This window comes from Gracilinanus agilis, chromosome 3 (genome assembly GCF_016433145.1).
Source record: "Gracilinanus agilis isolate LMUSP501 chromosome 3, AgileGrace, whole genome shotgun sequence".
NCBI classification, from domain to species: Eukaryota; Metazoa; Chordata; class Mammalia; order Didelphimorphia; family Didelphidae; genus Gracilinanus; species Gracilinanus agilis.
The window spans coordinates 498,215,057-498,239,786 of NC_058132.1; the positions used below are offsets into that span (position 1 = coordinate 498,215,057).

General features: G+C 34.7%; 1 protein-coding gene across 1 annotated transcript in view; it reads left to right on the forward strand.

The window, feature by feature from the left end:
• NCK2 (NCK adaptor protein 2) overlaps nt 1-24,730 on the forward strand; it is a 76,507-nt gene that overhangs the window by 10,623 nt on the left and 41,154 nt on the right. The window contains exon 2 of the mRNA XM_044670477.1: nt 15,695-15,936. Within this exon, the coding sequence (XP_044526412.1) occupies nt 15,711-15,936 (226 nt within the window). The 5' untranslated portion in view covers nt 15,695-15,710. The remainder of the gene's footprint in view (nt 1-15,694; nt 15,937-24,730) is intronic.

Here is a 24,730-nt window from a genome sequence, read left to right on the forward strand (position 1 = left end):
CTTATGTTGAGATAAAGTTATCAAAATCAACCCTGCATACAGTAAGTCCTGGGAGATTGGGCTCAAACTTTAGAGCAGAAAGTATGTGCCTTATGAGGATACAAAACTCAAGTTTATCAGAAATCTTTTTCTCTCTCTGAAAACTCCTCATGAAGTTCCACTTCAGTATGCCTCTCTGCTGGTCTTTCCAAGGATTTATATTTCTCTGTAGAGTCTCTAGCTGGGACAGCAAGGTAGACCAGTAAGTAGAGTATTAGCCCTAGGAGGATCTGGATTCAAATGTGACCTCAGATGATTACTCGCTGTGTGATCCTAGGAAAGTCACTTAACCCTGTTTGTCTCAGTTTCTTAATTTGCAAAAATGAGCTAGGGAAGGAAAGGGCAAACTGTTCCAGTATCTGCCAAGAAAACTTTACATGGGGTCATAAAGTGTGAAGAGTCTATAGCTAAGATGTCTTTTGGTGTAAGAAGCCACTTAATAATGATAATGATGATGATGGTGATGGTGATGTTTGGGTCTCTGTAGTGTCTACAACCATGTCTTTTTTGGTATGAGATCACCACCACCACCACCACCACCACCACCACCACCACCACCACCACCACCACCACCACTACTACTACCGATAATAACAATAACAATAATAATAGCAAGGTTTGTGCCTATATAAAGTCTCTGGCAAGGATGCCTTTTTTGGGTATTAGAGGCTATACTCTATCATCCTCCTCATCATGATAAAAAAAAAGTAACAAAGTTTGTGATGCTGTAGAGCCTATAGCCAAGATATCTTTTTTATGGCATAAGAGATCACTCTCCATCATCATCATTGCCTTTTATGGCACTGTTAGGTTTAAAAAGCTTTTCAAATATTATTTTATCCTTTCAACAACCCTTGGAGGTGGTGGTGTTATTATCTCTGTTTTATAGATAAGAGAACCCAGGCAGACAGATTAAGTCACTTGCCTAGTGTCACAGAGCTAGTAAATATTTGAGGCTAGATTAGAATTCCAGCCTTCCTGACTCCAGGTCTTGTGTTCTACCCACTGTGCCACCTTGCTGTCTCTTGCTTCCTGAAGCTGCTTTGTCCCTGGGGTTGCTATCTCTGTATAGTAGTGACGGTGAACCTTTTTGAGATTGAAGTACCCAAACTGCAAACTGCACGGAGAAAGGAAGGGGAGCAGCCTGACCCCACATTCCTCTGGCTTTTTAGTGATGAATTCTGTGTTGGGGAAGTGGTGGACTGCCCACAGAGGGGGCTTTGAGTGTCCCCCTCAGGCATACATGATGCCATAGATTCACCAACACAGCTCTGTAGCCTTCTGTCACGTTTACCTTCAATATGTTTTTTTCTCTATTCCCTGCTAAATATGTTGTCTATTACTTTTCCAGACTGCAATAAAATAATATCATCACTGGTAGGGAGAGAGGAGTGTAGTACTTCATCAGGGCTCACTTCTTCACCCCCTCTTCTGTCCTTTGGTACCTGGCACAAAGGACCTGTGTCCTCAAAGAACCCCTGAACCTAGGAACTTAGAGTTCTCCAACACTTGACTGACCTACTAAATAACTGATATATATAGCTTGTTGAAATTCCCTCCGGCTATTTAAAGCTCTGGGATGCACTTATTCAATCATTTCCTTTCCTTTTGTGATCCAGTCATAAAGGAATCATAGCACCCTCTACCATATTGTTTACACCTTTAAAACTTCACCACTATTACCACACTTACTTCTCTAGTCTCTGATGATTATATTAATCTGAAATGGCAGAAGAAACTCTTTTATATAGGAAAGACCTAGGCATGATTATAGGCATGAGGAAACAAGCCAACTAAGAAGAAAAGTAGAAGACAGAGAGAAAGGGGAATCATTGAGCAAGCAAGGTGCTAGAAGGCAGGATTGGACACAGGAGAATAATTGCCCTTACCCTGACACTGGAGGGAAAAAAGAGAGAATGAGTATAAGTAGAGACTTTTTGAGATGGAAAAATGGGTAAGTGAATGAATGCTACATGTTCAACTTTATCTGAAATGGTATTAGTAGGTCAGATCATTTTGTGGAGTTTGTGAAATTGGAATATTCTGGAGAATAAAGAATTATGAAATTGCCACTGTTTGTGCTAGATTTTCTAATTCCACAAACATTTATTTTTGTGTGCAGAGCACACTTCTAGGCAAAGTATTCTGTGGTCTGTGCAATATTCTGTGGTCTGTAGTTAGACCAGAAGACCCAGGTTATCTTCTCCATCTGATAAGGTGGACAGTGAGGCAGTATTCCTTTTAAGTACATAAATTGTTTTTGTTTTGCTTTATTTTGTTTAATTAAAAATATGCCTATAAAATGTGTAAGCAAGCTACCTTTTAGGTCTGTGAAAGAAAGGTGTTTGCATCCACTAAATCAATCTTGTTTTAACTCACTTCATAATAATAGAAGATTAACAGTGCAACTAGCTTTATTTTGTAAGATGGTGGGGATAGAAGGAATCTGAATGGACAGAATTTAGAAGGAACATTATTGGACAGAAGCCTACCACATTTTTTCTCCCCCCAAAAATCTGTATGTAGGCATTCTTAGTGTTATCAATAGCCAGATGTTTATGTTCTTCTCATTTAATGACAGAGAGCTGTAGAAATCACTGCAGATGGCTGAAGGGTGGGGGTGATGATCCATGTGGGCACACTCAAATGTAAATTTGGTTGCCTGACAGAATTTATGCAACACTAAGGATTTTAGGAAATTCTTTGAAACACTAGGTTAACATACAGTTTTTTTAAATTTTCTTTGTTTCTTATCCTTTTATAAGCTTTCCAATTTTGCTGCAAACTTGGAATACCTAGAAAAATAGGTCCAGTACCAGCTACCATAATTCATTTGCTCATTCTAACATAAGAAGTTCATTACATGTTAATACATTCAGAAAATATTCAGAAAGTACTTATGATAGTGGAGATGCCATTAGAGGCAGTGCATTATAGTGGACAGAGAATTGGCCTTAATACCTAGGAGACTGGGTTCATGTCTTGCTTCTTTCATATATATATATATATATATATATATATATATATATATATTCTGTTTGTGTTACCCTAGGCAAGTCTCTTAGTCTCTCACTGCTCTAGGCAATTCTCTGAGACTATCAATTGCAAAGGAGCTACTGACCTGCACTTATAGATGGGATTTCCTGACCCAGAAGTTCCTTATATCAAGGAAAGCAGGGAAATGAGGCAGTTAAATAGGGCAGCTGGATGGCACAGTCGATAAAGTACCAGGGCCTGGATTCAGGAAGACCTGAGTTCAAATTTGGCTTCAGACATTTACTAGTTGTGTAACTCTGGGCAAGTCACTTAACCCTGTTTGCCTCAGTTTTGTTTTTGTTTTTGTTTTTGTTTTTCATCTCTAAATTGGGTATAAAAATAACACCTAGCTCCCAGGGTTGTTGTGAGGATCAAATGAAATAATTATTATACATCTGGCACATAATAGTACTATGTAAGTGTTAGTTATTATTATATTATAACTCCAATATCTATCCTTATATATTCCATTAAAAATATCAATTTAAATGGGGGTTAATATTTGCGTCTTCAATCAGTGTAGAGAACTCCTGGTTTAGGAATTCCCTTCCCTGATTCAGATTTCTAGCTAGTCTACCACTTCAAATCTTAGTGTGTTATCTGAGACACTGTGACTTATCTGTGTTCACACAGCTAATATATGTTAGAGGCAGGACTTAAACTAAGGTCTTCCTAACTAAATGTTTGCCTCTTTGTTCCTCCAGTGTCCCAGCAAAGATTTAATGATTAATTAATTTTAATTAATTTAAAATAAAAAATTAGAATATTTTCTACCAACCAGATATATGTTAGTGGTGCCCCCACCACTCCTTAGCCATTGGGTGGCTGGTGGGAAGACCAACCAGAAAGTGATTAAAATAGTCTAGACATGAACTGGTGGGAACCTGCACCAGAAAGATGGCAGTTTGAATGGTGAAAAGTGTGCCCATGCAAGAGATAATGTAAAGCTAGAAACCACAAGACTTTGAGAAAAAGTTAGATATGTAATATGAATGAGAATGAGGTTTAGAGGATGACTCGGATGATGATTCCCTTGATGAGTAATTGGGAAATTGGGAAAGAAATTAATAAACATAAAATAATGTTCTCTAGAGTCTAAACCCATTATGTAATGTGTTTTGAACTAACAACCCCAAATTATTTTAGTTTCAGCTATGGCATAATGAGAAAGAATTGAGATTGTATAAAAGATTTTGGAATTGTCCTAAGCATTTGTTAATTGTTTATGTTTGCTTTATTTCACTTAGTCAAATTTGAACTGTCATGATATGCACATAAGAATTAATAGATAAATGGGTATATTTATAGTACTATTTCTTATCTGACTTAATTTATAATGAATTTTGACTTAGAAAATCCTTATTAAAATTCTTAAGGATGGTAATACCTTATACATGTGCCATACAATTCTTAGAGTGTTAGTCCTCAGATACCTGGGTGTCCCTGAGATTCTTTGAGAGAATCTGGGAAATCAAAACTATTTTCATATTAATACTAAGATGTTTTTGTCTATTAAAATGCTCTTCCATTTTCCAACTAGCAAATCTGCCTCAGGCCTGCTTTTTTTCATGTACCTAACCCTTTCAACATATCTCAAGGGATTGAATTCAGAAGCAGATACAAAAATCCATCTGTCTCCTATTAAACCAGACATGGAAGAGATTTGCAAAAATATGTGGAACAGTGTGTTTCTCTTTAATTTTTTTGTTTTGGAAAATATTGGTTTTTTTTTTACACAAAATTTATGTTAGCATGTAATAGATTGTTATTTTTAATAAATTAGTAATATCACTTTTAGTTTCTAATATGTATAGCTGTATCCCATAGAAACAAAGAGTTTTTTGGAGGTTTCTCACTGGTTATCTCCCATCCCTTCCCCTTATTGAATCCAAAAAGTTTCTTATTTTAAAGTCATAGCACTTATGTGAAGGAAGCAACATTGGTGGCATTATTCATATACTACTATTAAGAAAATTGTAGCTCCATAGTTGTTGTTGTTGTTGGTGGTGGTACTAGTAGTACTAGTACTAGTAACAGTAACAACAAGATTCTGATTAGAACTCACTTGCTCAAATTCTGCTTTGGTGCTCTTTCCTCATATTGTCCTCCCAGAAAGAAAAAAAAAAAAGAACTCAATGTTTTGGGGAGGCACAGTATTACTGACCAGTATTATGAAGGTTTTATCAGATCCTTTCCCCAAAACAAAAACAATTGATTTTATATTTTTTCCCCTCTAATATTAAAGTTCTATTTTAAGGATCTTAAGTTGAAAGCATATTCAGTTAAATGAACTGAGAAAGAAAATAATGTAACATATGTTTGAAATAATTTTCTCTACTCTAATTTCTGCTGAATAATAGATTTGGCATAATAACTATTTTTAAAAATTATACTCTTCCCCGAAGTAAAATGAGTACTGTAACTTTTAATTTGCCCATGCAAGTTACTGAGAAAATTGTTTCCATTTAGCTAAAATACAGTACAAATAATGGATGAGATCAGACTTAAAACCAAATTAATTAAAATGACATTTAAATTTTATTTTTTGTGCCAAAAGTATATTATTATTGTTTGACAAAAACTTATTATTCATTCAACTCAAATCTTGCTTTTAATGTCATAAGATAAGCAAATGATTTTTAAAGCCCTTGAGAATTTGTACTTAAAGTGTGAAATGTGATTTTGTAAAATTCTTCACTCCGTTTCTTCAGAACAAGATCAAAACTTTAAATTATATACAGTTAACTTGGTTGTCTTTCTGCTGAGAGGATTAAATTTCTGATTTGTCAGTTTCTAAATAATGTAAACATTAAAATTAATTAGTGTTAAGCAGGCATTTTAAAATCTGGGATTAATGATCTTTTTGAGAAATATTTTGAATTGATGTTTTAAAAATAATTCATTAAAATGGATACTTTCTATGTAATCCTATTTATTTTTATTTTATGAATTTCAAAATATTATAAGAATGGTTCCATAATGTTTACCAGAGTGCCAAAGAAATATGACCAAAAATTAAAAAGTTCAAGAATTCTGATCTAAAGAAAGAAAGCATTTTCATTTATAGAAAAAAACCTTTCAAAACTCAATCACTTTATTAGCTTTTGATGAATCAAAGTCCTTACATGATTTCTATCAACCTTTTTTACTTATATGAACTTTATCAGCAAATTAAAAAAAATTTTTTAGGCCAGCCTAATCTTTCATACATAGTATTTTTATTGATCAAATCAGACTTCAATTAGACATCATATTACATTCATGCCCAGTTCTTCCCTAGAAGTTTAGAATGAATCCTTTTAACAGTTATTTGAGACACTGACAAAAATTGAGCTAGACATAATGACCATAATCTATTTAGTTTTATCTATTGATTTTTTCAAAGAAAAAATTCCATGGATTTGTTGACTCGTATGTTACAGAAATCTCTATTCTTTGGCAATATGTTAAATTAAATATATTGTTTTATTAGCAGTATATGTTTTAAGTAAATCAAATAAAACATATTAAAGCAACTTACATAACAGTAATTTAGCTGTTTTGTCTCTATCTTAGATGACAAATATTCTCTGTGGTAATATTGTGTTTCACACTTTAGAATCAGAAGACAACATTTTTAATCTCTGTTCCATCATTTATTAGTTGTATGACCATGGGGAAACCTTTTAGTTTCTCTCTGTCTCAGGCTCCTAACTTATAAAATGGAGATAATAATATTTGCATTTAATTTTAGTTTGTCTTTCAGTAACCATTGCATAGGATGAAGAGGTCAAGAAATTCTACAAAGAACTTAGCAAAGCCTTCTAAGTCATAATTTGATAATGTCTTCCTTGGAAAAATGGTCATAAAGGAGGACAGAAAACCTCTTTTTGAAAATATGGATCAAAATAAAGAAATGAAAGGCCAAAGTCTTGTATTCTCAGTCCTTTATGTCATTAATACTTAAGGAGTCACAAGATATTGAAAATGAGAGCACTGAACATTATAAAAACAGGAGCTAATTATATCTTAGTAGACAAATAACTAATTATTGTTGTAGGAATCTTCAGAATCAAGTTGTCTGTATATAGTTGACTAGTTAAAACAAAGAACAAACTAAATATTTTTTTAAGAACTAAAGAACAAAATTACAGCAACTCCAATCTGAGTCTTACTTTTTTAAATTAAATGTTTTTAAATAATGAAAACATTGATCTTCTATCTCTTCTATCTCCTCTGTGAAGATGGGATTAACTCTAACCTGCCCATTTTTAGATTTAATCACCAGAAGCATATATATATCCCGCTTACACTTGAGTGGGGGAGGTCTGATTTGTCACCCACTTTCGCTCACATGGGTTACAGATGCCCCCACTTAAGTGTAAGTGAGGTGTATATGCTTCTGGTGATTAAATCTAAAAATGGGCAGGATAGAGTTAATCCCATCTTTACAGCCCTACCTGGTATAGAAAAGGAAAGGACAATAAAACTTCTGTGGCAAATACCCATGGTCAAGGGAAACAATTTCATGAGTTGGCCATGTCTAAAAAATACTTATCTTGTATTCAAGTGTACCTTGCATCCATTACCTCTCTCTCAGGAAGTGGGTAGTGTATTTCATCATGAATCATCTGGAATTTGTGAATGGTCATTATGTTGCTGATTCTTTTAAAGAAACTACTGACTCCAAAAAATGGAAAATAAAAATAAAGATATTGATTACTATTACCCTTTTTAGAAAAGGTCAACTCTTATGGAATTCACCACTAAAAGAGAACCAAAAAGGCCAGAAACCACTTCAAGCTGTAAACATTTAAATCTTAAATGCAGAAACATAATGAAGGATGGCCCTAAGTTTAGCATATAAACTCCTTTGGGGAACATTAAGGAGACAGATGATTAAGGATTATGAGCAGTATTGCCTCAAACAGTGGTGATAAATAGGTAAAACCAAAACCCACATATGAGCTAAACCAGGTTAAGGGTAACTATCAGGGCTCAAACCCATTGGTGAATTAGAGGGATGTCTACCCCAAGCATGTGAAGACTTCTGGCAAAATGGGAGGATGAGAACAATTTATTCCAAAAGTCATGAAGGTGGCTCAAGCAGGTGCTGTGGGTCACTTTGAGCTTGGGTCAGATACCATAGATGCTGAGGTCATCCACTGCATCCCAGGCCATTTCCAGTCATCCTGACTTTGGTCTTATCCCTACTCTTTGATGAATCCTAGAGAGTGAGGCTAAGGACTTTGTTCAATTCTGCCTTACTTAAAACCAATTCACACACAAATCATGGCATCACTTCATGATGTCATTGGTCCTCTTCAGAAATGAAGGACTAATAAAAATAAGACCCCATTAAACCAGATTACTCTGTAGAACACTTTTGGTTGAAACTGAAGACAATATACAGATGTAAAATGAAGAAATCCACTAGCATTTTTTACTGTGATCTGTTTTTGTAGGCAGCAATAATCAGATCATCATTTTGGGAATCTGTTCCCATGGCACCAGGTGTACTGTGCTTGAAAGCAGCAATAATGATTTAGGAAAATAAGTTGAGAAAAGTGATTGGACCAGACCAAATCTACAGAAGAAATTCCTTCAGAACATTGAAAAATACAAATATATACAGAAGTGATGTCTAAGAAGTACACAAAATTTAAAGTACTGAAGGAAACATTTTATAGCTATTTCACTCCCCCCCCCCAAATTTTCCAGATAGCAGAAAATACTTTATATTATGCCTTAACAAAATAATAACCAAAAAAAAAAAAGACAAAAACCATAAACAACCAACCCATGTGTGTACTCGGATCTCTTTATAGTCTTGGTGAAAATGTATTCCTAAATTGAGACTCTTCGATTAAAACATGAGCAACAAACTGGCAGATTTTTGTTGGCTATCTTTTACCATAGTCTACAAAAACACTGTGTTCTTTAAAGGAACACTATGTCTTTGCAAACAAACGATTTTCCAGGAGCTGTAGAAAATATGATATTTGAATATCTTCATTCAAATGCGAGTCATTGTGAGATATTAGAAGGAGGGTTAGACTTGCAATCAGATCAGATCTAAGTTCACTTCCTATTAAGATACTTTATGATTATGGGCAAGTCAGAAAGCCTCTCTGAATCTCAGTTTTCTCATCTGTAACTGATGACAATAATAGTTGTAGATAAGACATTCCCTCATAGACTTCACTTTGAATTAGATGATGCCACCAGAAAGTGCTTTGTAAACTCTATAGCCCTTTGCAATTGTTAGCTATTTCATTTAAATTAGTGAAAGGAAATACATACTTGAAGGCTTTCATCAAACAAAATGTCTCCCATATACACTCAGATTATTTGAGACTAATAGGTTTGAATACAGAAACTGTATATTTTGCATAACAGAGATGATGTTCACCTAAGTTGTTTCCTATTATTGTGGAAAATGTCCTGCTCAGTGCAGACCCAACAAAATGTTCCCTCATGATATTAAAGGTCTTCAAATGATTCCATTCACAGATAATGTGCTAATTATAGTGTTTTATAAAGCCAAAATTCATAAACCCTTCCAAAAATCCCTTAGTGAAGGACAGAACTAGAAACCTGGTAAAACAAAATGAGTAGATAGTGGAACAAAAAGGGCAGCAGCATCCTGTTATGCTGCCTATTTTCTTTAAGTTGCTTTCCCTAGCTAATTTACTACCAAGAAGATGAATTTCACTTGCTTTCATCTGCATTCTAGTATAACCCAATTTCAAAAAACAATTTTGACCTCTTGTTATAATGAAATTTTAAGCAGAATGGTCACAATCCAACTGTATTGGCCTTGTTTTCTGCTTCTGAGGGTAAAATGTTTGTTTCTTAGAGAGGAATAAAGCTATCATGCAGTTATTGCATTGATTTATAGAAAATAGACTGTTTTCATGGGGGAAACTTTTCTCTTTATATCTTTGTAGTTGAATCATAGTGATTATAACTGGTTGTGTAATGGTATATTTCTATTTCTAGTAGGACATGTAGGCTTTTGCCCACTTTGAATAAAATAAGTATCCAGCAGTGCTTATGTGTTTAACAAGTTAGTTAAAATCTATGCCGGATATTTAGGAATTGCTTGTTGATACAGAGACCAACTTCTTGCTTCTTAGTGCAGAGTATAAGTTTAAAATGTTTCTGAAAATACAGAAAGAAAATTTGGCAGTTTAGAAGGAAAATACACACACACACACACACACACATATACAGAGATATGACTTTACTTGTGACTATTTACAGAAGTAATTCTTAGGAATATGAACCCCATATTTATGCTTGAGAAAATGTCTCTATTTTGACATTTTATTGCTTAAAGTAATAAGAAAATCATATAGAAATCTCTTCTCCATAGCCTTTTTGAACTTCAGGAGTACTGAAGATAAAGATGAGAAAACCCTTTTTTTTCTTTTTCTCTTAGTTTAATCCTTTTCTTCCTTATTTACTTGTTTACATTTCTCACTTACCTTGAGCTGATTTTTTTCCATGAAATTGCAGGTACATTATTTACTTATATACCTATAAAATCTGTCACAATTTCTTCATATAAATAATCTAACTATTGTAGTTATGATTTGTATCATAATGCTGGAAAGAATTTGGGTTTGAACACTAGAGTGAACAACGTGTCTCATCTTAAGGTCTAGCCAACGTAAGTTCTAAGAATCTCATGATCATTCTGTCCATAGATGAATTTTTCACCTACAGAAACTCAAGAAAACTCCAATAAGGTTTAGAGGGATTGAGATCTGAGTGAATGAAGCACTCATGCTGATGATAAAATCATTCATCCTTAACATATTTTATTATGCCAATTATATACCTTATGGAGCATTGCTTTTTAAAGTGGAGCTCCCTGAGACTCTTTTCAAGAGACCTTAGAAATCAAAACTATTTTCATGATTATGCAAAATCATTTTAATTTCTTATATGGTAAATATCAATAGATATAATTCACATAAACAAAGCTTTTTGTGATCCTCAGTAATTTTTAAAAGGTCAGAGGAGTTCTGAGACTAAAAATTTTGAGAATCACTGGCCTAGAAAAGTAAAGTAGATGATGTAAGTTAAAGTATTCTGTCATTGTCAAATATTATTATAATAATTTGAATCTTGAACATGTATACTTGTAAGCCAGTGTGTATATATAATTGAATAAACTATGAACATAGGTTTTTCTGAATATCAATATTAGAATCTGAGAAGACAAAAGGTTAGATTTTATTTTTAGCATTTCATGGACCACATAAAATCAATACTGTCTGCTGGGGATAACTATGCATAAGGAAGATGTCACTGGATTTTAACAAATTTTTCGATGTACTTTATATGATAGGAATGTATTTTTCCTATATATAAAGTGACATAATTACGTTTCTGAAGTATGCTCCAAACTAGGTGACATTTATCTTTGTCTACATTCCTCTTTTCTGTATTTCCTTTCTGCTTCAGGTGTTTCTGAGTGTTTTAATTAATATTTTTATCACTATTTCCAGGCAAAAAGGGATAGCTGAAAGAGCACCAGAATTTTATGTTGTTTTGCTGATAACTCAATGAATATTTGAGGAGAATGAATTTCACTGTTTACTTCCTTGTAAAATGAAGGGGGGAGGCAGTGGTCAAAATTATCTCTACCATTCAGTGATCTTTAGACTAATTCACAACTGAAATGAAAGGATCTGGCCTTTAAAAAGAAAAGTTCATGCATTAGCATTTGGAGATGGGTTTGTTTTGTTGAGTGGTTGGTTTTCAAATTAACCTCTAAAATAGCATCATAAATAAAATCTCACAAGCAGCCACTTAGTCTACTAACCTCTAAGACTAGTTCTCTTAATAGGAATGTAAATAGTGTATCATAAATTAGAATTTTTATTCTTTTTCATGATCAAATACTACATTTTTACATTTTCATCTAGTCTTAGTCATTTCCCTCCTAAAACATGATAAATGGCTATTTTTGCTGTAGGTGATCAAATTAGTTAAAAACTCTTAATGAGAAAAAAAAATTATATTTCTGTCAAATTTTCAACTGGAATAAGGGAGTAGTTATCTAATGGCCATTTTTCTTTGAAGCTGACCTCTTTGATTCTGACCTGGTCTTACATCTTAGACAATGAACTCAGTAGATGAGAACACTCTATCTCATAAGAGTTTCAATGGGCAGTGTAAAATACCCTCTCTTGTATTTTGTTCCAACACGGCTGCTGCAGTTCTGTGGGGGAAGAGTTCTCTCTTCAGGCCATCCTGTACACTCCCACTGCATTAACCTTTCTGAAATTCTGTACTGCTATGATTTTATCATTTCTTGACTTAAGGTCCTTCTTCAATGACTCTCCATTGCCTATGCTGAATATAGGCCAAACTTTTAAACCTGGTTTCTAAATCCCCTGTGATCTGGAGCCAACTTTTTCTTCCATTCTTTCCAACAGAATTGCTTGCTCCATCCTGGATTACTTTGAGACTCCCCACCCAACTAAGTCCTGTCCTTTTCTTCTTTCACTTCATATTTTGACTCGGGCTATTTTCTCTAGCTTGGAATAATTTCTGTTCTTTTTAATATAGCCATAATGAAATCCATCTAGCATAACCCAGTTCTCATCTCTCAACTTTCATAAATTCTCTCCAACCCAACACTGAGGTCCTTTCTCTACAAACTCCTATAGTATTCGTTGACTCTAAGAATTAATTTTGTACTGATTTGTACTTTATAGGTAGTTTATATCAAGCTGTTACAGATGTTCACTTTCTTTTTTCTTTCTTTTTTTTTTTTAATGTGTCCATTTCCCCAACCAGATTATAAACTTCCTGATGGCAGGGATTGTGTTGTTCCTTCTTTTAAAAAATCCAAATAACTTAAAGAGGCAGCAAGAGTACAATGGAAAATATATTGGCTCAGGAGACCTAAGTTCAAATCCTTCTTTTGATGCTTAATTATCTATGTGACCTTGGATGAGTTACTGAACCTTCCAGGGTTTCAGTTTTCTCACCTGTAAAATGATAAGAGTTGGATTAAGAGTCCTCTGAGGCCCGTGAGCTCCAAAATCTATAATCTTATGATCCTTATGATTTTCATAAAGTAGGAACTCAGGAAGTATTTATTAATTGACTAGTTTTATGAAGTCATAAGAGCTTTCTCCTTTCCTCTCCCTAAAATAACAACAAAACCCATTGCAATCAAGATCATTATCAAATTAGCTCATAGTGGTCATGTCTTATTCTTTTTGTTTTACTTCAGTCTCTCTTTTATAAATCTACAGTTTTATATTATAAGTTATAAATCTACAAGTTTTTGTAGCTTCTAAACATAGAGATTTGTCTGGAGGATCACATAAAGTCATATAACTTAAAATTCGTCAAATAAACCACATCTACTCTCAACATGAGCTTCTTGTATTTTACAATAACAAGATTTTCAAAAGTTTTGTTCCACAACTTTTTTAAAACATTTTTTTAATAAAAGGTTTTTGTAGAAAACTCAAGATGGAGAAAATGAGTATTCTATTTATATAAACATTTAAATGTCTAGTTTGGAAAATGTTGTGTTATTTCCAAACATGTTTTTTTTAACACCTTCCTGTGAAGAATTCACACTTTACATAAGATATTTGTAAGAGTGTATTTATATAAGGTGTAGATAGTTATATGAGATATTTGTGTTGGAGTCAGATTGTTAAATTTTCATTGTGAGCATTTATATGTTAGAAATCAATAAATGCTACAAGTCAGGGCAAGGAATATTATTGTGTTGATTGTAGATCTAAAAATGTGATGGAGAAAAGGTAATAATGCAAACTTAACTTTAAAAATTGAGATCTGGTTGTTAAAACATTTATCAATACATCCCTGGATACTTGCCTATAATCTTCAGGCAATTCTTAATGAAATAGGATAAAATTCATTTTCAGAATCTCTTCTTTGTATGTCTCTTATGTTGTACATAAATAGGAGGCAAATTGGTAATGTGAAAGGGCTGCTAAGCCTCAGTGGGCCTGAGAGGCTTTATTAAGCTGAGGCTGCCAAGCTGACTCAAAGATCCTCGGATGGTAGATGGATCTGGGCTAAGTGAGAGATGCAGTTCACCTGGGCGATCACCCAATATGCTAGTAATCCCAGGACCTATGAAATTCAGCTCAGCCAAGCTTATGCCTCTTCAACAGTGCCCAAGTCAAAGAAACAAGTAAGAGTTGTATGTATGATTTAACAACTCCTTCAGCCCTTGGCTTGGGGTTGGATTTGTTGGTTATGGTTGGTTTGGGCTGGTGTAGGTGTGCTCAATGGACAAAGGCTGTTCTGACTTCTGTTTGATAAATCCCTTCCCCTAATTAGCTGTAGAGGTTCACCAATTAGGAAAGGAACACCAATCTTCTTTTGGATTGAACTACAACAGAATTTATTTGCTTATGTAGAGGGTTAGGAACAAGGAAGTAAGGATAGAGGTTTGGGGAATGCTAAGCTAATCTAATTGAATTAAAGTAACCTAAATCTGTAGATGGTGAGTTGATAATAGGATGGAGATTCTTCTCCCTCTCTTAGTCCCAGGCTTGACCAGGCTGTGGTACAAATCAAAGGATGGGGAAGGCTAATGGTGTTCTTCTAATAGCTGTGGTGTTTTTCTCTCTCAGCTCTATTACTAGCAGGTAGAATAACTTCCTGTGGCACTAAGGTATGGATGCTGGATTGCAGGTCTATGCCATACCCTCCCTTCAACCACCCTCCTCTCAGGATTCTCAAATCTGGGACCAGGTGTCCTGTAGTCCAAGGGTATTTATAGGGGTGGTTCCAACTGTCTTTTGGCCCTGGCTCACATCACCTGAGCACATTCCAAAGTCTTTAACCGAGGATCCTGTCACTCAAGATGTTCTCTATTTCGTCCCAGAAGTTCCTTATTACACTTATCGGTTGGTGAAACAAGGAAATCTCTCAAATTCTATTTAAGGATTTCTTTCTTGAAGTGTCTTTTATGGCTAGAAACTTTCTTTTTCTTGGAGAATTTGTTGGTTCATTTTATTGATAGTAGCATACAACTTGCCCTCTATCCAAGTGGTAAGCAAGGAGTAAAGAAATAAGTATTAGAGTTAGGTTTAAGATAGTGGTCATAATTTTCCTACTCTCAAGTAATGTTTATTTGCAAGATTTCCTTAAATAAACTTTGTTCTAACATTTAAATCAATAGCATGGAAATGTATTCAGTTTACTGAATAAAAAATCATTTTGTCCTGAGAGAGTATAGAAATGAAATCAAATTCAAAATGTTAAACCTAAGAAGGTAAGGCCATTTTATGTCATTAATCTGTAAATTACTGTTTAAAATTAATTGGAAATGAGTATCTTCAATCTTGACAAAGAACATACATTATTCCTAGTTAAAAACAAGCCATTTGTTGTGGGATTTATTTTAAAAGGTGACATTTCACATTGTTTTTAAATGCACTATTGAGGTTAATTTAATCAAGATCATTGTTAAGGTTTCAAATATTTAACCATGAAACTGGGAGAGAAAAATGTCACAAAGTTCTAATAAAAAGCTACAAATGCATAGGCTCTCAAGGTGAGGTGAAGGATGGGAGAGGTGTTTGGGGTAGTTGTCTAATGGGCATCTCCAATGTTTTGCTGGCAGAAGGACTCCATGAAAGATGACAGAAGAAGTTATTGTTATAGCCAAGTGGGATTACACTGCACAGCAAGATCAAGAACTTGACATCAAGAAGAATGAGCGTCTGTGGTTGCTAGATGATTCCAAAACTTGGTGGAGGGTAAGGAATGCAGCCAACAAAACAGGATATGTGCCATCTAATTATGTGGAGAGAAAGAACAGTTTGAAGAAAGGCTCCCTGGTTAAAAATCTCAAAGACACATTAGGTAAGTATTATGTGCTCATTAGGACAAAAAATATAAAATGAATTGTTTTCCATTATAAGAAATGAAAAGCTTTCACATTTTCTTTAGAAAATTACTGCCTTTTTCCTTCCTTCCCTCCCTCCCTCCTTTCCTCCTTTTCTTCCCTCACTCCCTCCCTTCCTTCCTTCCTTCCTTCCTTCCTTCCTTCCTTCCTTCCTTCCTTCCTTCTTTCCTCCCTTCCTTCCTCCCTCCCTTCCTTCCTGTCTCCTTTGAATGACAAGTCATTATCTTTCCAGTGAACTTATTTTCAATATCTCTGTGAAAAATTATACAGATTAAGATGGAAAAATGTGGTTTTTGTCAGTTCAGAGGGATCCGAGAGTTCATAGTCATATGTAACTTGACACTTCAGTATGTTTTGGGCGAATGCACATGTTCTGTCTTCTCAAATCAAAAGTCAAGAGACTCCTGAAGTAAAATTACCACATCAAAAAATCTACAGCTGTGCCAGTATCATTCCATCTCATCTTTTCTACAATGTGTCCAATGTGCATCTCTCTTTCTTGCAAAATCCAATGTATTTGGCCTTTACTCATAGAAAGGAAAATAGTAATAGGAGATCTGTGAAATCAGGTGGTTTTTCTACCACTTTGAATTGAAATGAGGGAAGGATATTTTATGGCTGACATGGTGTACTTAACTTATTCAGTGAAATCCTGATCTATTGAGATGCTATGTCGTTTTTGCTGAGGCAAATGTAAATATAGCTTTAGCTAGAGTTGTAGGTAGTTTTAGGAAAGGCAGTATACTAGAAAAATAATACTGGTAAGGTATTGGAAGACCTGTGTTCAAATTTCATCCCTAACACTATAACCCTAGTGACTTTCTCTTCACCTCAGATTCCACTTTTGTTAAATGGGAAAAATAATTTCCATACAACTCTCTAGTTGTAGGAAAGTGCTTCATCCACCTTCCAGTGTTAGAGAACTTTATGGTAGAAGAATTTTAGGAATGAGATGAAGAATGTTGGGGAGTTTGAGGCTCAAGGCATAGTCCTTAGTTTGATGGGTGGTAATAGCCACAAGCACTTTTATCTTAAAGCCCCAAAAGCAGGAAATAGACAAATCAGGATTAGATTATTTAAGGTTATTAGGATACAAAGTGACTTTAAATCTAGTATCTTTTGCATTTATTTCCAGTAGTTAGTGTATATAATTATAATTAGGACTTTTAATAATACAGTTTCCTCTTTCTGGTTAACTGTCATTTTTGTCAACATATTCCACCTAAATTAATTATATTTTGATTAAAAAATAACAAAAAAGAAATTTCTACTGTAATAATTTTGTTATCAATTTCCCTCTCATTTAATTTTTTTATGCCTTGTCAGATTTCTAAGATGGATTTGGGGAAATAATCATATTTTATGGTCGTATATCACAGGGAATGAGACAATACAACATAGTGGATAAAGACCTCATTTTGGAGTTAGGAAAACCTGGTTTGAAGTCCCACCTCTGATATATGCTGGCCCTGTGACCCTGAAGTACTTAAACTTTTAGTGCCCCAGACAACTGTCTCAAATTTTATTACCAAGTAAGTGCCAGGTGGTCCAATACCTAGAGTGTCAGGAAGACTCACTTCATCAATTCAAATCTGGCCTCAGATGTTTACTAGCTGTGTAACCTTGGGCAAGTCACTTAATCCTTTAGCCTCAGTTTCCTCATCAGTAAAATGAACTGGAGAAGGGAATGGCAAACCACTCTATTATCTTTACCAAGAAAATCCCAATTGGATTCCTGAAGACTCAGTCAAGACTGACAACCAGAGTTAAGTGTTAATCCACAGAATTTACTCCCACAGAGTTCTCTACATTAGTGAAATTAGAGAACAGAAACAGATGGGTTCACTCAGCAAACCCTGTATGCTTCTACAGAACATTCCTAACCTTTTAATCATCAGTATGCATCAGAAGTACTATTACTGGCTTATTCAAGGGAACTCAAAGCTCTTTGCTTAAATTAACTTACTGTCGGGGATTGTGGATAGATTGGATATTGGGCCACAGTGGATAGAGCACTAGACCTGGAAATGGGAGGTCCTGGGTTCAAATGTGGCCTCAAGCACCTCCTAGCTGGCAACCCTGGGCAAGTTAGCTAATCCTAGTTGTCTAGCCCTTGCCTCTCTTTTATCTTAGAATTGATACTAAGACTGAGGGTAAGGATTTTTAAAAAATAAAATGAATTAGCTATCTTTATGTTAAAAGAAAAATGAATCACAGGATTAAACACAAAAATCATACTTATTTTTTAAAGATGCTTAATTTTGGGGTATCCTTTTCTGATCTAGATAATCATAAATCAGTCAATAAGCATAATAAGTGCATTGTGCCAAGAATTGGGGTTGCAAAAGGAGGAAAAAGACAGTTCCTTCCCTCAAGGAGCTTTACACTCCAATGGGGAAAATAACATGCAAACAGATATATACAAAACAAGCTATATACCAGATAAATAGGAAATGATTAACAAAGTGAGGGTGCTAGAATTAAGAGGGGATGAGGAAGGCTTTTGGTAAAAGATGGGATTTTAATTGGGATTTAAGGAGACTAGGAGGCTTTCTTTCCACTTGATTCTTCTCTTAACATTTAGATGTCATTTGAAGAAAATACCATTTTATATAAAAAACTTCTAGTTATTAGTTAGAAGATAAGCATCATAGATGCTTTAAATGTCCTGAAACCTCAGTTAATTGATTCATTTCATTTGCAGACATCACCCAACAATCTGTTTTTCAGAGATGTAAGCATATTACAATTGGTTGCAGTTTTTAGTCTCTTTTCTTGCCCCTTTAATATTCTCTGAGAGCACTAACAGGATTTTTTTAAACATTTATTAATATTCATTTTTTAGAAAAGTTAACATGGTTACATGAGTCATGCTCCTACTTTCCCCTTCACCACTCGCCCTCCCCCCACCCCTGGCCGATGTGCATTTCCACTGGTTTTAACATGTGTCATTGATCAAGACCTATTTCCAAATTGTTGATCATTGCATTGGTGTGGTAGTTTCTAGTCTACATCCCCAATCATGTCCGCCTCAACCCATGTGTTCAAGCAGCTGCTTTTCTTCTGTGTCTCCACTCCTGCAGTCCTTCCTCTGAATGTGGGTAGCATCTTTACCATAAATCCCTCAGAATTGTCCTGCGTCATTGCATTGCTGCCAGTACAGAAGTCCATTACATTCTATTTTACCACAGTGTATCAGTCTCTGTGTACAATGTTCTTCTGGCTCTGCTCCTTTCACTCTGCATCAATTCCTGGAGGTCTTTCCAGTTCACATGGAATTCCTCCAGTTTATTATTCCTTTGAACACAATAGTATTCCATCACCAGCATATACCACAATTTGTTTAGCCATTCCCCAATTGAAGGGCATACCCTCCTTTTCCAGTTCTTTTACCACCACAAAAAGCATGGCTATAAATATTTTTGTATAAGTCTGTTTATCTATGATCTCTTTGGGGTACAAACCCAACAATGGTATGGCTGGATCAAAGGGCAGGCATTCTTTTATAGCCCTTTGAGCATAGTTCCAAATTGCCAGCCAGAATGGTTGGATCAGTTCACAACTCCACCAGCAATGCATTAATGTCCCAATTTTGCCACATCCCCTCCAGCATTACTAACAGGATTTTAAGAGAGAAAGCAGAATTTGGAGAAAATTGCATCATCTCTGAAATTAAAAGAAATTTACTTTAGTTAAGATTTTTCTAATATTGGCTGACTCTTTAGAGAAAAATAATACTTTGACTCAAATTGGATATAGGCTGAAGCAACCAATGGCTAACTTCTTTCAGTAGGCTTCATTTTCTTTTCAAGTTGTGTTCAGTTTAAGAACCTTTATGGGATACTAGAATCTTAGAGTTGCAAGGGACATAGAGGTTATCTGGAGATTCAGCTTCCACTTATATAGGACTCATTTCCATAGTATCTTTGATGGATAGTCAGCAGCTTCTATTTGAAAGTTCACTGCCTTGTAAGAAATACTTTAGTAGTTCAAATATTTTTTAATAGATGAATTCTGCCTTTTCCAACTTCTAAATTTTGGTTCTTTTTTTTTTTTTTTTTTTTGGCCATTTGGCTCTATATAGCATGTCTACCATCTCTTCTGTATGATAACCTTGAAATTTGAAAGTAGTTATTGTATCCCCCCATATGTTCTTTTTTCCAGGATAAATTAATCAATTTCCATGGAATTCCTATACTTAGAATTGAAATAACCATTATATTTGCAATTTTTCATCATCTCCATCTTCATTTTGTACCCTAATAAATGACTTTTAAGGGATTAGACCCATATCATGAAATTTTAATATAGAATGTTTCTTAGTTCATCTTATAGATGAACTTGTTTACTAAAGATATTCTATTTCATTTTCTAAAAATATTGCCCATCATCTTGGCATAAACTTTCTAATGCCCATATTTATGTCAATTAATGAGTTTAATAACAAACATATGTTAAACAGCTACTGCACTAGAGTATCCAGGCACACCATTCTTAACTCTAGGGATTGTTGTTAAATCTTGGCAAAGACAGTGGAATGGTTTGCCATTTCCTTCTCCATTTTACAGGTGAGGAAACCAAGCTAAGCAGGATTAAGTAACTTGCTTAGGATCATCCATTGTCTGAGGTTAGGTTTGACAGGACCACCTGTCTCCAAGCTTGGCTTCACTGAGCCACTTCGATGCCCCCATAATTTACTTTTAAGGGAATGTGAAATATGTAACTATACATATATAATCTTTGTATCCCCAGGACCTAGCATAGTACCTTGCGCCTGGTAGATGCTTAAATTTTTGTTTCTTTGAATTGAATTCCAGAATGAGCTAAGATCACAATGCAATCAATGGAACAGAAATTCTCTTTTCTCTGGAGCAGGTCTAGAGGAATACAGGGAATAATATTGGATGCATTCTGATATAAGCTCTGTCACCAACTCTCTGTGTGACCTCAGATGAATCACTTAATTTCATTCTGTTTTAATTTCTTCATTTGTAGAAAGGATATAATTAATCCTTACTAGGTTATTGAAGGTTAAAAATGAATTAAACCTTTCCACAGAGCACTTTGAAAGGTACTATAGAAATTTATAGTTTTAGTAGACTCACTTGTAGAATTCCACATTATTGCTAAGTTTTTATGTTTAAAAATTAAGCTGTCTGGAACTTTTTCCTCCTGGGTTTCAATTTCTAAATAAAGTTTGTTGTAAAAAAAAATTAGAACTCCATATTGTTCTTGACCATTTGTTGACATCATTAGTAACTATTTATGGCTCAACAAAACTCTAAATTTACCTCATTGACAGGATGTCACCAGCAGATGCCCTTTTGGGAAGCTAGTTAGCTGTGAACTCTGGTTTACTTGTGCTACCAAATTTTGAGAAACAAAGGAAATGTTTTTTTTTTCATAAGTTTTTATGGGAATGTGTGTTATCCCAATTATTCAGTTAATATACTCCCAATTCTACAGTTCCACAGTCCTGTAACCACATCCAAGTTTATCAGTCAGTTCAAGAATTTTATTAAGTACCTACTGTGTACTAGACATTGTGTTATGTACTGGAATACAGATTTTAAAAATGAAACAATCTCTGCTCATAAGGAGCTTATTACCTGGCATAAGTTTAATCTTCTTTTTCAAAATTGTGCTCTTAGCATGAGAAATGGTAACATGTTTATTAGGACTTCTCTTATTATTCCTTACTGTGCTGAATAGTTTCAAACACAATAACTTTAACAAAAAGTCTCTGTTAGGAAAGGAGTATGTTTGAATTATTTTTGCTCTTTAATAATTTATAATTTAATAAAACAATATAAGCTATGTTATTTCCACAGGGGTAAAACATTCATGTACTATATCTACTATCTCACTCAATTTCTGTTCATGAATGGTCAAAGAGAATTTTTCCAGATATAACAAGGAACAATTGTCATAAAATATTTCTGCTGGCAATATCTGGCTTATTTTGAAGGGGATATGCATAAAGTTTATGTGGAAGTCTGACATTTGGAAACAAGCTTTCTTGGAAAGAAGGATTGGATTTATTTTGCTTTGTCTCAGAGGAGAAAAAATTATACCTTATTTTAAGAAAGAACTTCTAGTAAGATTTCCAAAAAATAATTTATTTTCTCGGTTGTTACTGTGGGGAAAAGGGGAGAAAGAAAAGAGAGAGTTAGAGAGAGTTTTCAAGAAGAAAGACTAAGATAACCCCATGTCATATATGTTAAAGAGGAGATTCATAGTCTTGGTGGGACTGGATGACTTGAGCTTTCCAAGGCTAAGATTCTTAGATTCTAAATTATAACTGTTGTTTAACATCTTGTAACTTGATTTTGAAAATGAGTGTTGTAGTATTTTAAGAATATTCTTTGAGGCCGTTTTGTATAGCTATAATTTTTAAGCTTTGTTTCTTTATATTTAGTGGGAATTTGATAACCTAAAACTTCCAGCCATTAGTTCTAGTTTTTATCCCTTCAAGTGAAGCAGAATAAGTCTACTCACCTAACTCCCAAGGTGGTTGGGAAGATCCATTACAAAGTGATTAGTACAGTGCACATATAGGCATTTAATTAATATTTATTTCTCTTCCTTTCTCACTATGCCTTTGCTCAGATTCTTGCAGTTAGGAATATTATAATATCTCAGGCTCACAGGTTTTATTACTGAAAGGCAACATAGGTTGATATGGTTGGGAGAAAGTTGGCACAAATATTAAAATCAGGACTGGGAAGGATTGTTTTATTTTTGTTGAATTGACTAGCTCAAATTGAGTCCTGTTATGTTAAAAGTAACTGCAGGACGTTTTAATGCTGGCAAATAGTTGAAAGTCATTGAATCTTTGAGCTGCAAAGGGACCACCATCTTTTAAGACTTTATTATCCACCCATAAATCCCACCTTAGAGATGAAGAAACTAAGACAGATGGAGTTAGGGAGAGAGGCAGAACTAAAATCCAGGCATTCTTACCCCTAGACCAGTGTTCTTGTCATATCTGAGTTATTCCCGGACCAGATCTCAGAAGGTTACCAGGATAGTGACAGTGATTTGAGAGTCTTCCCTAACATCATAGGATTTCATGCTGGAAGCTGCCTTAGAGATCTTCTAGTTCAACCTGCTAATTTTCTAAGGAAATTGAAGCTGAGGAATTGTATGGAAAAATGAGATATTGGGTCCATAACTAATTATGCTTTATATGAAGAAATGTTTTATTAAATTTTGAGGTGTGGTATATATATACATATGCATATATGTGTATATATAAATACACACACATGTGACAATGACATATTGATATACACATACATACAAATATCCCCAAAGTCTTAGTGGAGTAATAAGCTTAAGTAATTTTTTTAAAACCCTGCATACCCACATGTGTCTTTTAACATTTTATTTTTTGGGTTAATCTTGCTGACCCTGTAGACAGCTTTCCTGGCTTCACTTTAGGACAAATCCATTTAACTTAAAATCATATACACTGTTCCTTCCAGGTGAGTTGGATAGAGTTTTTGGTCCCTGTTGACCTGGAAATAGTTTTCTTGCTCTTTTAACCATTATTTAGATGAATCTAGTTGCATATTAATTCTTTAGACAGACCCTTGATCTTTCCTAATATTACTCCATGGATTATAATTTGGAGGAGAAAGAGGAGTGGTAGAAGGTAGATAGGCAGGCAGGCAGACAGATAAGTTGATTGATTAAATCTCAAGAGAGGGAGAAAGAGGTGGGGGGAGAGACAGACAGAGACAGAGAGAGAGAGAGGGAGAGACAGACAGAGACAGAGAGAGAGAGTGAGAGAGAGTGAGTGTGTTAGTTGGAGTTTGCAAACTGTTTTCCTCATAACTACTCACAGGTATTTGGAGTTTTTTATTTTACAGATGGGGGAACTAAAACTCAGAAAAAATGACTTCATTAGGATTACCTCATTAGACTAGGCTCTGCTCTGGGAAGGACTATTTTTTTTTAAAGAACTAACTAGCTCCCCAGTAGCAGTGTTGATATGTGGAAGTAGTCATATACAAACCAGATATTCCCCAAGGTAAGGATGTATTTTTGTTGATAGCAGCTATCCACCTCCCTCACACCCTCCTTAGAGGAGAGGGTAGAGCTTAGCACAGTTTACCTCCATAAACCAGTAAGACTTTTCCTATGTTCCATCCCCTCATTCTCTGGTCTACTTCTTTTCATTTTTTACCCCAGTTTTTAAAAAGAATTTCCTCTACTTTCCACTTTCCATTCTCCCTTCTGTTTTCTATTCTTCAGTCAAGTTAAAATTTACTTTAAAAAAAATCCATCATGTTTATTGATACCCTACAGTTTTTGTGGATGGCCTTGCTGGTCTGTTCTTCCCTGTCTCATTTTCTCTTGATAGTTTCTTTCTTTCTGTTTGGAGAAGTAAGGAAGAAGAGATTTCTTTATTTCTATTCCACAAACATTTATTTATTAAGTACCTGCTATGTGACCTCTGATAAGGGAATACATACACAGATAATGTATTGTCATTATCTATATATGTGTTCCCTTGGTGGAGGTCAGAAACTGACCCTTAAACTTAGCATCTTTCCCAGTGCTGTGCACACAGAAAAATTTTTAAAAATTCACTTTTATTTTTATGTTCACATTCTCTTTCATCTCCCTTCCCCATCCACCCTTAATTGAAAAAGCAAGAAAAACAAAACCCTTTACAGACCATATAAAGGCAAGCAAAACAAGTTCTGATGCTAGCTTAAAGATAAGATACTTTGCTATTACTCT